At 36.7% G+C, this 12,392-nt stretch overlaps 1 protein-coding gene across 6 annotated transcripts in view; it reads right to left on the minus strand.

Moving 5' to 3' along the window:
- SGCE (sarcoglycan epsilon) overlaps positions 1-12,392 on the minus strand; it is a 71,691-nt gene that overhangs the window by 46,245 nt on the left and 13,054 nt on the right. For 2 of the 6 annotated variants that reach the window (XM_010389515.2, XM_010389514.2), the window contains exon 2: positions 8,456-8,563. The exons of the other annotated variants lie outside the window; for them this stretch is intronic. In XM_010389515.2, the coding sequence (XP_010387817.1) occupies positions 8,456-8,563 (108 nt within the window). The remainder of the gene's footprint in view (positions 1-8,455; positions 8,564-12,392) is intronic. 6 annotated transcript variants of the gene reach the window in all.

Consider the following 12,392-nt stretch of genomic DNA (forward strand, 5'->3'; position numbering starts at 1 on the left):
TTTCTTTATCTGTGAAAACTTGTCCCTGCAGTTCAGTGGATGGCTGCCAGAAAAGGGGGAACTGAGCTAAAATATTTGGCTTGTAGCTTCATGTATCTACAGCTTTACTACTAAAAACATAACTTCAAAGGCTGTGTAACAGAGGGAAGGAAGCTACAAGTTATGTTTAAACTAGGTATGTAGAGAGATCTATTCTTTCCTGATTTGTTTTCTACTAGTATTCATAAGTGATCTTCCCCCGTGGCATATACAGTACCCAACTTCTACTCAAGAACAATGTACTTACCAGCAGGAATAATCCCAATCCCCAAAACAAGAATGAATGAATCACAGAAAAATAGTAAAGATGAGAATTCTATACTTTTTTTTTTTTTAACCAGTTTGATACCACAATGTACCCTGAATGTGAGGTGCTATGGGGAATATGAAGATGAAAGAGACCCTGCCTGCCACTGCTTTCCAGGAGTTCACCATCTGGTTTGAGAGACCAACATCTACCTAACTAGGTATTATCCCAGAGGTAAAACTGCTTTGGCAACACCTGGAAATACGGGAGGAGCAATTAAGGTTGGACAGATTCGGAAAAGATTTATGGAAGAAGTGGAATTCAATATGGCTCCTAAAGTACTACAGTAGTAGGATTCTGAAGCTCAGAGATGTGGAATTTCAGCAATTCAGCAGTGAACATATGTGCAACATACAATACTGGATACTGTGGGGGCCTTTCAGGGAAGGGAATTAAGCCAGTAATGCTTGATCCTGGGGTAAATTTAAGGTAGGGGGAGGCAAAACTGGGAAGAAAAGAAGAGTCAAAATAGGGAGTTTTGAACTCCTGCTAAGAAGTCATTTCACTCTATATATCAAAGTATTTAAATTCAGGATCACAACCCTACATCCCAAGCAGAGAACACTTCAAATAATCTAAAGGAATCTCTTTGGAGTTTATCTAATTATCTAATTTATTCTTTCTAGAGATTAAAAATACCTTGAAGTACAGCACTAAGTTTTATTTACCTTGCTATTTTCTCGGCAGCTAGAAGAGAGTCTAGTGTATTTGAATAATTGTATCAATGCCTATGGAATGGATAAGTACGTTCTAATACAAAGTACGGCAGAGGCAAACATAAGTTTCCTATTAGTAAACTAAATATATATAATACTTACAGAGGTAGCATTCTGTAGATTATCATCCTTCATTGACATTATAAACTAATAGTCTCCCTTAGTATTTGCTGCTATAAGGTGGCAAAAGCTAGCTTACAAAGCAAAATGAAAGGTTGTTCATATTAAGTAATACTGAAATGATTCCATTTTCTACATTGCCCTCCACAGGTAGTGAAGTGGAACCATTAAAGAAAGGGTACCTGCCACTCCATATCATCTCACTTCAAGAACTTGCATAGAACATCTCAGTTTCTGCTTTTATAAAAAACATTTCTGCGATCTACAGAGCCAAGACACAATCTACCATGGCCCTCCTGGGTTTGAAGATGACAAGCACATTTCTTTATTCATGTGTACTCAATTGCCTTTCAGCAATCTGCTGAACTGCATACTTGCTGGTCAGTTACCTTGGCAACTCCACAGTAAAGGCTGCTTCACTTTAAGTATAGTATGCCATTCACTTTGAGAAAAACATGATACAGATGTATGACACATTCGTCATCTAGAAATGGAAAATGACTAAGCCACTATGTTTTGTTTGTAAAAGTAATACTTCCTTTCTGTAGCATCAGTTTAAATCACAGGCACCCACACAACATTTTAGAGCAGTGCCCTTTGCCTTTCCCTTTCGCATTTGTTACTTGCAAAACAAATAGCTCTTCAACAGAGGCAATTTGGGCAGTATTTACACCTATGCTTCCTTTCAAAAACAACAAATGACACAGAGAATTCGAAGCTATAGGTTCTTGTTCTAAACATGAGCCATATAAATAAAGCTGATGGGGTCTGCTCCAACACCCACAGAGGCTATTACTAACAGTTAACACATATTGCATTCACATATGCCTAGGCAGTACTCACAAACCATAAGCTTAACGCATGTTGTTTTCCTTAAGAGCAAGTCTTGAAAAATCAAATTTAAACACTCTAAGAATCCACAACACTAAGATCTAATCTCTGAAATATACATGTGTACAGTGCCATGCTAATCAAGCCAAGGTAACAGGGTCTGTTATCTATCTGAGATACAGGTCTCCGTGTATCGCATGGTTTTGCAGTCTTCTACGGCTGCAAATCCATTACCTCTGCAAACATGCCACTAGATATAAATGAAACTGGAAACCTATGGCTGGTTAAATCCATGCAATTCTATCACCAGTAATGGGAAAAACAATGAAACCAAAAGTCCAACCCACAAGAGGTCAAAAACACCACTCCAAATAGCAAGGATAGCTAGATTTACAAAGATTAAAAACTTCTGAAGACAGGTAGTCATAAGGAACAGAATTTTAAAAGTAATAATTACATATCTGAGTAGAGACAGCCAAAAGGGTATGTAAACAAGTAGCTAGGATCATTATCTCGCTCTCCCTAAACATAGCCCCAATGTCTCTCATCACCGTGTTACCAAACCTTGTTCACAAAACTGTTATCTGTATGTTTCATTCACAGGTATAGAATCTGCAGCTATTTCAACAACTGTATATTATGTGACAGCACAGAGTCCAGAATCAAATAACAGACCATGATAGCAATAGCAAAAAAAATTGGGACCTCATGCTAGCTAAACAATGTCTTGTTTTCCTTTACTAATAGTCCAGTGGAAACTTTCTCTCTCCATAATGAAAATATTAGGGTGTGCATGCGTGCTTATTACAATTACCTTCAAAGCAAGTTTGAATGTATTTAGTAAACATTAAATTTTGAAAGTATTATGATGGTACGTTGCTAATGAATCCACAGCACATAACTTCACAGTTCTCACAATGATTATTCTTAATGGCATATGCATAAGCACAGGCACACACACAGCCCCTTCACTACAAAAATGTCCAGAGAACACTTGCCAGCCCTTTTTCTGCATCACCAAGAACAATTACATGGCTATAAAGATAAAATAACCACTGAGTATAAGACCCTGCAAGTTTGAGCTAGTTTTAAATCTTAAAGCCATCTCTGTTGTGAACTCTTTGAGAAGAAAGTCATAAAGTATTGTCGATATTTATGTCCAGGTGACTTTAGTAGGTACCCAGTATGTTTAGGTCTCTCTTACAGATGCTTTATTAATAAATTAATCACTTTAAAATGTCCATTTATAACATCATTTTCTAATTTTTAAGGTTTACAAGGATCTAGTAAAATCTCAGTTTCCCAGAACCCCATGAAATGAATTGTTCCATGGAGCTGATTTTTCTGAAGTACTCTGCAGTTGATTCTTTTTCATGACGGTACAAGATCATCATTTTGTACATCAATTGTTGCACTCTGCTCTATTATACGGTGATACTCGTGTGGACTGTCTGGTTGCCTTGTCATTTACTGATCATACTGTGGGTCCCAGTCTGCTAATGCTTTTTAAGGCTGTGTGTTTTACAGATTTTGTTTTATCTTTTGTAGACAAGTTGTCAGCTGTCATTTCTCATTGCTATCAGTATGTTTCCTGTAGCAGCTTCTCTATCCCCTCTAATTTGCTGTTATTAATCAACTACAGGTTTAGAAACCAGACCACCAAATGAGGCAGGGTTGCGCATTAAAGTAAAAGCAAATGCGTACTGTTTAACGCACATAGGGCTCTGCTAGATGTAAAAGACAGGAGCCTGCATTCGCAGCATCTATTTTGGCTGCTGAAAGGCTCTTTTGTGGCGTATTTCCTGGTTCTTAGTTGACGCAGTACACTTCTGAATAGATGATCTTACTATACTTGAGAGAGAGCCATTACTTAAGGCGATGGCAGCAGAAACTGTTATAAAATACATTCACAAATAAATAGGTGTACAATTGAAAGTCTTAATTCAACCCATATATTACATAACCATGAACTGTCAAATAAAAAATGGATTGAATGCGTTTTATAAAATAATTACTTACATATTCGATGTGTGGGGAATACACTGCATAATTTAAACAAACAGATCTATGAATTAAATGATATATTGCCCTTAGTTATAGCAAAATCAGCCTAAGATACTATAACACAATTAATAAGTAACTTATTAATAAGCAATTAAAGTCTATTTCTAAAAGCATTTCAATTTTATCAATTTGTTTCTCACATGAAGAGTTTGAAGATGGAAGCTATTCGGTGGGGGCAAGCATCACAAAGGTATTTTAACTGAGTTCAAATTACTTAAATATGATAGTATATATTTCACAGCTGGGAAATTAGTTAAGTAATTTGAACTTAGTTTAAGTATTGCCTTAACAGTAAGTATTATCTAAAAAAAAAATTTTGGATAAGAATAATTAAGAAGGTTTTAAGGTATGTTGAGGATATAAAGAGAGTACTAAATAGCCACTGATCTGCTGTACCTTTTAAATAAATTGTTGCCTAAGAAACTAGGTATGGTCATCCCTGATAATTAAAAATGTTAAGTACTGACAAAAAATAATACTTCTTGTCTCATATTTTATAGTTTTAACATCTAAAAACTCTTTATGAGATTCACAGTCCCTGTATACACAGAAATTGATTACAAGAGGCAAATCTCACTTGCTGTCTCTGCATCAAAAGAACTCATTTCAAGGTTTGCATAGCCTGATACATTTATGGATTCCTTTCTAATTTATTTTTTAACATGTTACTACAGTCAAATTGAAATTTAATTATTAAACCAGATAATTGCTGCAGAGAAATATTTTAAGAGATATCAATATCCAGCCAGTTACACAACCTGTTTTTGTTTTTGTTTTTCTCACTAAGATTTACCTTGTGTTTTATCAATACAACTTTATGAATCTTGGCTTTGAATCAAAAGCTTTTCTCAGCAGTCTGCCCTTCACCTTTGAATTCACTCAACATCAAAGTACTGCAGGCCATTCATCTGGCATTGGCTAGCTATTTTTTTTTTCAGTCATAGATAGTCCATGCATTGGCTGTGGAATGCATCACTGGGAAGGCATTACAGTGTCTTTGTAAACTTCATTTCTCTAAGAGATATGGCCACTTTGCTTTACATGAAGTAGGAGAGGAAACTATTACTTGAATCTTCTTCTACAAAAAAGCAGAAGAGTTTCTTCATGATATTTTTTTCCCAACTAAAACCACTGACTTTTAATCTTTCCAAACTGGAACTAAACATCTTGATTATTATGTGATTTCATGTGTGTGTGTTTTTTAAATGTCAGTTGGAAAGAAGTTGCATACCATTGTTAATTGGTGATCAATAAGCTTAGTGTCATAGTATGCTACATTGAAAAGAGCTTTATATGTCATCATGTCTGGGCATGCCAAATATATTTCTTTATTAAGAGACAGATCATAACATTATTTCCTACCTGCATATGGCCTCTGCCTCCTACTCAACCCAGGATTCCTGACAGTTACTAACAATCAGAGTTTGCATGCATTTGCTCTCCTGGAGAGTTCAGTCTCTCTATTATCTATTTTATAGATAACAAAATTGAACCTAGAGGGACTAAGTGACTGCTTCAAGCCTATGGGACCCATAACGAGAAAACAGAAAAAAGGAAGGGTGTGTTGAAGAAGCTGATGGCCCTCAGCTTGCTCAAGTAGGTCCCTTACTCCCATTCCAGAGAAAAAAAGAAGAGATTCCATAGTCCATATCTGGAGTAGTCTTCATTACTTTTGTAACCACTTACTGGGTGCTGAGGTAGAATGATGTCAAAAGTGTTATTCTAAGGCATTCAAATTCCTTGGAATCCTATTTACAGAAGAAGTACCATCCTACCACTTTAGCTAAGAATTGGAATATTCTTTGCTGGGCCCAGTGGCTCACGCCTGTAATCCCAACACATTGGGAGGCTGAGGCGGGCAGATCACCTGAGGTCAGGAGTTCAAGACCAGCCTGGCTAACATGGTGAAACCCTGTCACTACTAAAAATACAAAAAACAATTAGCGGGGCATGGTGGTGGGTGCCTATAATCCCGGCTACTCAGGAGGCAGGAGAATCCCTTGAACCCGGGAGAAGGAGGATGCAGTGAGCTGAGATCACACCATTGCACTCCAGCCTGGGCAACAAGAGCTAAACTCCGTCTCAAAAAAAAAAAAAAAAAACCACTACACAAAACATACATTTGTTAAAGTTATTTTATATATAAACGATCCTATCATCTTTTGTGCTCTCTTGAAATTTTCAAAAAGACATGACTGAGATTCATGGTCAAGAACATCTCAAAGAACATTATATATCTGAGACAGCATTTAAAATGGCCCTGCCATACAAGCTACTAGTATTTGTTATTATAATTTTAAAAGTGATGAAACAATTCTCCTCATACAGTTGACAAAACTTACTCTCTGTATAAAGTATCTTGATAATTCAGAACTACAATGATAGGATATAAATAAGATGAGAAGAAAGGAAAATAATCTAAAGGATGAGATCAAGCTAAACTGAAGCAATAAGAGAATGTGATAACCTAAACTCGTTACCTCAGTAGATTCAAGATGGAGTGATCATTTCTATTCTGAAAACTCTAGTTATCTCTAGGGTTCCAAGGAGAAAATCAGTGTGAGGTTCAATGACAGTCTGAAGTTTGAAACAGGAAGAGACTGGCATCTCTCAGAGATTCTAGATGACACTATATGTCAAGGTCTTGAAATGCATTTCCCTGAGAACAGCACCATAATAGATGACTCTGCTGAGTATAGCAGCTGTTGAGTTTTTTTTTTTTTTTTTTTTGGGGGGGGGCAAATCAAACAGTGAGAGAGAGGCATGCTCAGAGAGGATAGAAGTTCCAGGGATCAAAGCTAAAGAGAAAAGACTGAAGAAAAGGGATGATTGCAATCTAGTAAAAAATGATGTGAAGTCCAGAGGAAGAATCTTCAGAGATTCTAGGTGAGGCACAAGGAACCAGGGCATGTCCCAAGTCCTTTGGAGATGACAGAGCAGAAGCTCAGTGCAGACTGCAACAGTGAAGGACACCGGGGACCCATATCCAGAAAATAGATTAGAAAAAAGGAAGAGTGACTGTGTCAAAGAAGCCGATGGCTCTCAGCTTGCTCAAGAAACCAGCCAGATAAGGGTGTAATCAGGGGTGATCCCCTTGAAGGAACGTGGGAGAATCTTATGGCAATATCTAAAGCAAATATGGGGAAAAGAACTGTGAGATCATGGGCCTGTGTCCAGGAACAAGTGCGTCTAGTACTTTTTAAAACAAATTTTTGTGATCTTTTCATGAGAAGTTATTTGTATGAAACTCTGTGTATGCTTTCTTACAGATTTTAGCAATGAAAATTCCTTAAAAATACACAGGTATTTGTGGGTTTGTTTCAAAGTCGCTTGAGAAAAAATATGCTGGGAAACTTTGTCCCATTGTGAAAGAGATCTGGGGCAAAAAGACTCCAGCTGAAGAATAATTTGGTTCCAGCTATAAAAAAGTTAGTGACACCCAACTTCAGAGATGTATGAAGAAAATGAAGTAAGCCAGGAATCAATCCTACAAGTACCCAGCAGGTTTCATCTGGCATTATCATCTTATCACATAAAATTACTGTTTTTTTGAAAACATTTAAACATTACTCTTATTTTTATACACATTTTGGTTGCTCCAAAGTTAGATAAACTACTATTCTGCTAATGTTCATGAACACATGTAGTTAATATTTTGTGTGAAGGATCATAAAGCCAAAAAATATAAAGAAATATTAAGTGCAAGTTCATAATCGTAATTGATATTTTGAAAACAACTAATATTTTGACTGTTCAGTAATGCCTTTTCTCCCTAATGAAATACATTATTTCAAAAGTCCTGGAATATTGCTGATGGTCACATTTATAGATACAGAAGAAAAACTTATAAGGATCAATCAGTCATTTACAGGTCAAGTCATCTTTCCAATAGAAAACAAGTGCCAACTAAGTAATAGCAAAACATATCAATTTGGTTTTGCAACAAGAATCATCCAAAATTAGCCAAAATATTTTATGATTATTTTTCCAAGGTTACATACATACTGTTTTAAATGATACATGTTAAATACACGTTTTTCAATATTATAAATAACTTGTTATAGTAACTACAGTAGGACAATTTTTATAAGTGGCAAGCTAGTGACTGGATAAAAGGTAGGTTAAAAACATAGGAATGGTTTTTAGTTTTTCCTTGAAAAGGGCAAAGCTATAGCCAAGGAAAAGGACTTGAAAAATAATGGATTAAGAACATAGAGGATCAGAAGTTTTAGCAGATTAGGAAAACAAAATTTTATTTTTCCAGACTAACAACAACAACAACAAAAAGTCACACATGACTAAAAAAGCGAAGAGACTATTGGAAGCAGACATTTAATTGGATCCCGCAAAGGGATTTAGATTTACAACCTAAACTCACCATCTTTCATCCCAGCAGCCATTTTTCTGCTGATAATAAAACTGTTGGCCTGTCTGGTCTTCCAGTTAACTGTTCCATTTATGCCATCAGCACAGCTTAATAAAAAAGCTTTTCAGAATAAAAAAACGTACAAAAAAATGAAATTAATGTCATGTTAAAATGACTATCACAGATCACCTACAATTAACTGGGATCAGATTCCTTCCAGCCCAGCTAACTGTTTAATTCTACTTAGCAAATATTTGTTGTACGCTGACACGAGGAATATGTGGGGATACAAGACAACCAAGGCATAGTTCCTGCCCCTGAAGAAGCTTACAATCTATGGGGATTGGCAATTCATGTACATATACATATATATATATATGTGTGTGTATATATACATACACACACACACATATATAAAATAAATCATAGTAATTATACACACAAATGGTAGAAAGCATAAGTGCTATAAGCACACTGATGGGGCAGCAATTATCTCTGGCTAGGAATGTTGTGTTAAGTTTAAAGTACCTTTTAAATTCACAGCTGAATTTTCCTCACACTGACAGCAATGACTAGAATAGGGGTTAAGGAATACTAAATAGGGGCTACCGCAAGAGTGTCAGATAGCAGTCAGGGTAAAGCACAAGGAAACAAAAAGTGGTGCCAATTACAAGACAACATGGAGATAATACAATACTTTTTCAAATTGCTAGGTGTAGGGATAAAAGGAGAATCAAAGATGCCTTTGAAGTTTTTATCTAGAATGACACAGAATAGCAATACATTAGGAACCTCAGAAAAGTCAGTTTCAAGAGAAAGATGATTAATTTGATTCAGGATATGTTAAACTTAGGGTACTAGTTGGACATCTAGGTGAAACGACTTGAGAAGAAGATAATGTAATGGGGCTTCACATACAGATTTAAAGTTCTTCTCCAAAGAAATGATCATTGAAGCTAAAGCCCTAGTGTGATTCCCTGGTAACACATACATCAGGCTCTTACATAGAAAGTGATCTGGAGCAAATATATGTTCCTGTTCTTGACCCATTCATCGATCCTATTTTTCATCATCCAAACTGCCAATCTGCTGTCTACTCTCTGATTTTTCACCCTTACATTTTAGACATGATAGATTTGGGCACCATTTTTTTCTGATTACAATATTGGCTCTCTATCCTGTTCTCCATTGGGCTACTTTAGGTAAGTTCCTTGTGGATTCAGTTCAGCCCAAGAATTGCCCAGGGGATTTGTCCTAGCTTCTGTGTGTTTGTTTCGTTTTGTTTTTGTTTTTTTTTTTTGTTGTTGTTGTTGTTTTTGAGATGGAGTCTCACTCTGTTGCCCAGGCTGGTGTACAGTGGTGCAATCTTGGCTCACTGCAACCACCACCTCCTGGGTTCAAGAGATTCTCCGGTCTCAACCTCTGGAGTAGCTGGGACTACAGGCGTGCACCACCATGCCTGGCTAATTTTTGTATTTTTGGTAGAGATGGAGTTTCACCATGTTGGGCAGGCTGGTCTCAAACTCCAGGCTTCAGGTGATCCACCCACCTCGGCCTCCCAAAGTGCTGGGATTACAGGTGTGGGCCACCGCACCCAGCCTGTCCTAGCTTCTGGACCTGGTATGCAGTAAGGAAGAATGCTCAAAAGGAAGAGGGACAGCAAAAGCAAAACAACATATTAATAAATACATTAACATATCAAAAGCAGAGGATGATTCAGCAAAGAAAGAAGAAAGAAGCAGTCACAGAGGTTGAAAAATGAAGTCTAAAGAGTCACATAAGCCAACGGAAGAGACATGTCAAGAAGGAGAGTGTGATCAACATCCTCACTTACTGCAAAAAGGTCAAAGAGGATGAGAGCTTAGAAAAGACTGCGAGATTTGAAAAGTGAGAAGTTACTGGTGACTCCTTGAAAGTGGAGTTCCGATAAAGTGGTGAGAATAGAAGCCAAACTGCAAAAGGTCAAGACATAGATGCAGAAATTACAGTTAATCTTTCAAGAACACTGGTCAGAATAGGGAAGCAAAAAGATCAAATGATAGACTGTAGAGTGGCAAGGTGGACAGAAGGTTGGTTATTTTAGTAGGGATGACATATTTTGTATCTAAATAGAGGAAAAGATGTAAGCGGGGAGAAAGAGATTAAGGATAAAGAACAGGAGCATAACTGATAAGATACAATCCAAGAAAAGGTAGAATGGGTAGGACAAAGCATATGGAAGTAAGGAAAATGCTTTGGGCATGAGAAAGGGAAAGGAAAGTGGAGATAGCAACAGTTAGTGGGGTATAGCAAACTTAACTTTAAAGGAGCTCCCCACCTTACTAAATCAGAGATAAAAGGCGTATTTTCTTTTCAAACTAAATTTCCAGTAAAAATCTGAACTTTATGAAAAATCCAACCCTTTAAAATGAGAAAAGAATACAATTCAAAACCCAGATTATTATTATTAGTAGTAGTGGTAGTGTTTTTAGAGATGGGGTCCACTATGTTGCCCAGGCTGGACTAGAATTCCTGGGCTCAAGCAATCATCCTACCTCAGCTTCCCAAGTAGCTAGGACTACAACCACTGCTCAGACCACTGCAACCAGCTAAAACCGAGGTTACTAATTTAATCATTACACATTGGATGATTGTATCAAAATGTCACAGGTGCCCTTTATGTATGTACAATTATTACATAACCATAATTAAAATTTTAAAAAGTTGTTAAACCCAGGTTATTAAAAACAAACAAAACCTCAGGTGATCATGTCAGTGCTACCTAGGAGTACAAATCAAAATCCACAGCACCCCCCAAAATAAGCTACTTAATTTGTATTCAATTTTAAAAATACATCAAATTAAGAATATTAATTTTATCTACTAAATGACCAATGTTATGCATTTCTCTAATAAATGGTTAATTTAATAACTGAAGTTATGTATTTTTAAATCTAGATGAACAATACAGGAGGCATTTCTCAATAATTTAAGCTAAAACAGGATCAGAAATACTAATAGTCTCTTGTGGCAAAATACTCCACCCCCAGTGTCTTCCTGATGGCTATGTTCCAAAAGCAACATGCTAGTTACATAGGAATCACATAGGCAGCTCCCCCAAAATACATACTCACATGTACCCCCCAAAATATACATAGTAAAAAAATTCTGAAACACATATCCATGACTTCACCATGGAGAGTCTAGGTAGGTGGGTTACACAGTTCTGTCAGGTAACTCACATACAAAACTGTGAACTCTAGAAGACAGAAGAGCCATTACAGAACCCAAAGAAATATAAACTATTACCTGAGTTACATATGCAACAAATGTAGGGCTAACCTTAGAACTAAAAACCCTACCCATTCCAACCTCCAACTGATTTATAGATACAGCCAATCTGCAAAAACATACAAGACCTTGCTGGATAGTGGAATATCCCAACTAGAAGGACAAGAAACAGGTGGCCAAATTCTTCTCTACAATGTTCCAAAGAACAATGTATGTGTGGATATGACAAGCAACATTTAGATTTAACTGCTTCCCATCACCACCTCCTGAGCAAGGTGCTTTCACATATACTGTCTAATTCAATCCTTACAAAACCAAATCAATCTATTAATGTGTCTGAAGATTATAAGGGCTTAATCTTAAAGCATAATGAAGTAAATCCTGCAGGCGAGCAGACACTCTATAGAACTCTCCATTTCTCTATGAACTGGGTAGTTACCATAAAGAAAAAACGGGCTGAGTGCCCAGACAGTTTCTCTTTTGTTCCTTCCTTTAGTCTAGCTCAGTGGTTCTCAGACTATGTTGTGCATAGGAATTATTGTTCAGAGTTGTATACACAAAACTACACATATTATACCTTATGGGTGATTTAAAGGATTAACTAGGATAACTGTAGGTCTATGGAATTTTTTCTTACACCCTTGCTTTTAGAATCCGACTAACCCAGCATAAGAATTAA

This window comes from Rhinopithecus roxellana, chromosome 6 (genome assembly GCF_007565055.1).
Source record: "Rhinopithecus roxellana isolate Shanxi Qingling chromosome 6, ASM756505v1, whole genome shotgun sequence".
NCBI classification, from domain to species: domain Eukaryota; kingdom Metazoa; phylum Chordata; class Mammalia; order Primates; family Cercopithecidae; genus Rhinopithecus; species Rhinopithecus roxellana.